General features: G+C 38.0%; 1 protein-coding gene across 1 annotated transcript; it reads right to left on the minus strand.

Annotated features, from left to right (window-relative positions):
* Positions 1–1,763: 1,763 nt before the first annotated feature.
* Positions 1,764–4,384, minus strand: LOC105420417 (Tetratricopeptide repeat (TPR)-like superfamily protein). Its single transcript, XM_011623930.3, has 3 exons — positions 4,273–4,384; positions 2,548–3,917; positions 1,764–2,212 (listed from the first exon to the last, which is right to left on the minus strand). Exons 2-3 carry the CDS (start codon positions 3,841–3,843, stop codon positions 2,039–2,041), a joined length of 1,470 nt encoding a protein of 489 aa, XP_011622232.1. The 5' UTR covers positions 3,844–3,917; positions 4,273–4,384; the 3' UTR covers positions 1,764–2,038.
* Between the last annotated feature and the right edge of the window lie 616 nt (positions 4,385–5,000).

The raw sequence follows: 5,000 nt of genomic DNA on the forward strand, positions 1-5,000 counted from the left end.
AGTCTAACCATTTCCCACCTACTTGTACTTTGAAAAAGTAAAATATACCATGCTACGTGTAAAGCACAAAAAACTATACCATAAGGAGCCCCAACCATCCACTGTCATGACAGTTGTAAGCCGAGGAACAATTCATCACAATGGTCAGTGGTTGAGAACAAACAGTTGAGACAGCATGTGACATTGTTGTGTAATGCATATATTATTCTATACCTTCCATATGTACCTTCTATACAAATAAGAGAACTTGTTGCGTGGTACTTAACTAGATCTCACTTCATAAATTGCTCTCACAAATAACACGATGGTAGATAATTAAGAATGAAGTACTCGACAGTCTTTATATCCGAACATGACATCTAGACATCATGCAGTTAGACAATTCATGGCCATACCAATGTCCATTGTAGCCTCATCTTACAACAGTTCACAAACTTATTCACTACATTGAAGAAACTCCAAGCCATGGACTGTCTTCTCCCTCCAACTTTGACACACAACTAACGCTCGTCAGGAGTGAGCTAATTGCCTTAACATCAAATCAACCTCTGGCTACTATGTCTTACAAGAAACCTCTCTTAATTCTTGTAAGATCAGAAAATCATTTTTTCTTTTTAAACATTAAGATAAAAAAATAGTTATTGCTCCTAAATCAAACACCAAGGTGAAGTACCACTAAACAACTTCTATACGCAGGTTAAAAACATGGGTTTGGGATCCAAGACTCGTGCAAATCTGCTGAATTGAATCACCTCTTATGTTATAAACGTGCAATTCTCCTATATTTAGAAAAGTGTAAGTTTTATAAAAATCCACAGGGATCATGGCAAGACTTGAACAACCTCGATGACCTCCCAAAAAAAGCTTCTTTTTTGACAAAATTTAGAAATAAGATATTCTAAAGAAGAGGCATATTTTGTACAGATACGACTCCTCGGATTGACAAGGAAATCTCAGTCGGAGGCTGAGTCTAAGTTTTCAAAGAATGGTTACAGAGAGAAAGTGTAACTTTGGGTCGTCTCCAAGAGATGAGCTTGCACCTTATCTTTTTGAGACGCTGCTTTATTATGATAATCTGAACTCCAATCAGATCACTTTGGATCCCCCTCTCATTGTGGACGAAATACATTGAGTCGATTGTTGCATTGTTTCCAAATGGATAACAACAGGAGTTATCACACTTCATCAATTATCTGTAAACCAGCAGATACAAATACTTTCATCCCAAGGTAATGTCATCATCTTACCATCAGATTTTTAGCACACAAATTCTCTCTTACTAAAGACTTTGAGGGTAGGGTTCAGTCTATGTCTTGCAAAGAATTTTGAGGGTGGTGAGTCAGTATATATTATGTCATATAGATTATGGCATATCTGAGTTGGATAGCATATACATAATTATATCAGGTGTATAAGCCTTTGTATTTTTTCTTTTTAACTTTTTCCACAAGAATACCTGCAATATCCACGATTTTCTTTACAAACATAAGCAGATGTAGAAAGGAGTAAGTGCAACTATAATTGGCCAAGAGAATGAATGAACATTAAGAAATATTTGGAAAGCAAGAGGTCACCTTGCATGATCAAATCCAGATATAAGGAGCAGTGCTGCTCACGCGCAAAAGTCCACTCTTCAACTTCCAGATACAAAATTGCCAATAAAATACAGAAAAACCATAGAGCTTCCAAATGCTGATAAAGTGATAATTGTTCTCAGCTCGATCTTAACTAAGAAAATTCTAATAATTAACAAGAAATCCAAATATTATGCACCTCATTGATTTCCATTAATATTATCAAATAATAGTACATAACTCAAACAACTCTTCCTAGATAGAAATACAGCATGGCATCTATCAAACCCCACACATACAGATATCTACTACACAAAGAAACCTTTTCAAGTGCATCTCAGCGGGCATTTTAAGTCTCAACCGAATACAGGACCAAAATGTGTAGAAAATCAATTATCAAAATGAAAAGAAAGATTATTGAAAGGACGTGAGAAAACAATACGCTCAAACAATTCTGGCAATGTTTAGTCAGCCAACTTTGCCAAACGGTGTAAAGTATTCCTCGCCAATCTGTTCCCAGGATCAATTTTTAAAACCATTCTCAAGTCCTCAGCACCAAGTTTGTACTTTTCAGTGCTCTCATAGAGAAGGGCACGCTGTAATAGCACTGACACATTAGCTGTATCATGATCCAGTACCTGAAACACAGAGAAGTTTCAGAATCAGCAAAAACGATGTATAAAAGAAAGGAAGAAGAAGAAGAAGAAGAAATAGGCCATCATTCCATAAGAGATAGCACATGCCTTAATCCTATGACGAGAAAATATAATCACAGAAAAAGAAATGGAAAGGAAAATAACAAATATATTATTTATAATACTATGAGAAAGGCATTTCATCCCCCCCCCCCCCCCCCCCCAAAAAAACGCCTCCATCATCATCATCATCATTTCAAGGGAATCTGATGTCTGCAATTCCCAATGGTACAGTACACAACCCCTAAGAAGAAAGGAAAATAAGAGAGAAATGATACCTTGGAGCAGTCAGCGACAGCCTTCTTGTACTCCCCAACTTCCTTGTAACAAGATGCTCTACTCATCAAAACCTCTGCCATCGAATCCGAATTACCTGCCTTTTCCATCAGTGTAACAGCCCATGATAACCACTTTATAGCATCAGCATACTGACCCTGTTTCTGATTATCTATCCCTTTGCTTTTGGCCATCGAAGCTGAGACACCAGCAGGTGGAGGTGGTAGTCCCTCAAGCTCAGTTGTTGGTCCCTCATCATTCCCACCAAACTCTGAACCCAAACCCCAATCGTCATCCCCCGAAAAGGCCTGGCTTTGTGGGTTTTCAACAACAGGAGCTGATGACGTTAACGAAGAAAATAGAGTATCAAGGGGATCATCAATTTTGCTCTTTGGAGCCTGGTTTTGAGAAGAGAAATCATGGGTTGGCATACTAAAAGCATCTGCCTGTCTTAAATTCGAACTTGAGGATACCCCAGCAAAAGGATCTGAGCTCTTAGTAGCAGAACCAGCACTAAACATATTGCCTCCAGCCATGCCTGGAATTGGGTTCGAGGCAAAAGACTGGTTTACCGGGGATGCCTTCTGAAAATCTCCGAAAAACGCAGCATTGGTCTTGGAAGAAGATGGATTTTTTTGTCCTATAGAGGCCGGGGAGGACTTCGACCCAAAGTCAAATAAATTACCAAAAGGGTCACTCTTTGAAGCACCAATACCAGTCGTCATAGAGTCTGAAGGGCTATTGGTGTTAATATTACCCTTGTTCATGGGCTGTTGGCTAGGAAGACTTCCTAAACTTTCCACTGAACCCCAACTACTACTACTCTTTAAAGGAGTGGACTTTGGAAGAGCATCAGATAAGTTTCCCATTGAGAAAGAATTCTTGGGGGCTGTTTCCTTAAGAGGAGCATTACTCTTCCCTTGTCCTAAAGCAGGCCCAAGTAAATCCCCAAACAAATTGGCCTTGGAATCTCCAACTAACCCGCTCGTTTTATAGCTTGAAGGGGTCGAAGTAGTCCAGCTCTTCCCAAAAATATCACCCACCATAGAAGTGGGGTTCGATAAGCCTGAGAGTCCAGACCCACTAGACCCATATTGGGTTGGTTTGGGTGCAGGGTTAGAGATGGGCTGGTGAGTCCAAGAGGGTTTATAAGGTGGATTCTGTTGTCTTTTATTACTCAAGGGTTTTGTGGCCTGGTTATTTGAGGAAGCTCCTCCTAACCCAAAATCGAAATCGAATTTGTTATGGTTCACAGAACCCATTCCTGAATTGTCCATTCTTCTAGCATTAGAATTCATGGTTCCCCAATTCCCTTGTTCAAAGATCTTCAAAACTCAAATCAATAAATTATGGCCCCAAATCCACAGATGCCCTGTTAATTATCAAGATTTGGTCATATGCCATTTCAACATACAGAACAACCAATGTGAGAGGACGAAAGAAACGGAAAAAAAAAAACCAAATGCATAAAACGAGGAGAATCACATAATCCCAAAACCATCTTTATGCACAGAGAAGATAAAAAATGGGAATCAACCACATTATAAACAAAGAGATCAACAAATTAAATACAACTCCAGAAGAATCAAGAGCCAATATACAACAATCTCAAAAGAAATTACAGAACCCACAAAATTACAGAACCCACAAAATTACAGAACCCACAAAATGGCCACAATTAATAAAGAAAGAGAAATAGAGAGAGAGAGATTGAGAGATCAGCATACCTTGTAACGGGAAAAGAGAGAGATCAGCGATTGTCTCGGGCGATAACCTGCTAAAGGAAGAGCCCGAAGCCAATGAGGTCGCACCAAAGCTTGGATCGACCCTTTTTACGGCGAACGCATCGGGTCTTTTTATTTTATTAAAGGGTGCGGTTTGTATAAGGTGAGGCCGCAAACTCTGTCTGAGGCACAGTGTTGAAAGATAATTCTTTATTACTTTTGATGGATTGAAAAAAAAATTATATCTAGGTATGAAATTTAAAACTTTAAAAACAATGTCGATCGATCTACGAACCTTTAAAAATATTAAAAATTGATGCGCTACATAATTGGTGCGGTTTGTATAGAGCCTAGGTTCTAAACAAACAAATTAGAGCCTACCTTCAAATAATATTGAGAGATGTGGTTTCAATACCGGAAATCTTTTTGATAGCCTTAAACATATTTTCATCTTTATTTATAAATTTTAAAGTTTAAAAAACAGTGTAGATCGATAGATCTATGAAAATTTGAAAATCTAAAAAATTGACAGTCCAAAAATACGTTACAAAATACATTATTTCCAAAACTTAAAATCTACTTTTTTCTCATGTCCATACATCTTGTTGTCAAGATAATCAATTTGAAGATATTTAGGCATCAAAACAACCTCTTCTAGTGAGATTTAAGTCGTAAGTTCCAATTTCATTGTTTAGTGCCTCGGCTCAATATAAACATGTCCCCTATATAAT

This window comes from Amborella trichopoda, chromosome 2 (assembly GCF_054954075.1).
Source record: "Amborella trichopoda isolate Santa Cruz 75 chromosome 2, AtrichopodaSantaCruz75HAP2 v2.0, whole genome shotgun sequence".
Lineage (NCBI taxonomy): Eukaryota > Viridiplantae > Streptophyta > Magnoliopsida > Amborellales > Amborellaceae > Amborella > Amborella trichopoda.

Coding starts and splice junctions, on each gene's coding strand:
- LOC105420417 (XM_011623930.3), bottom strand. CDS start 3,843: ATGAATTCTAATGCTAGAAGAATGGACAATTCAGGAATGGGTTCTGTG. Junction 2,213..2,547: donor CTGTCGCTGACTGCTCCAAG/GTATCATTTCTC, acceptor TCTGTGTTTCAG/GTACTGGATCATGATACAGC.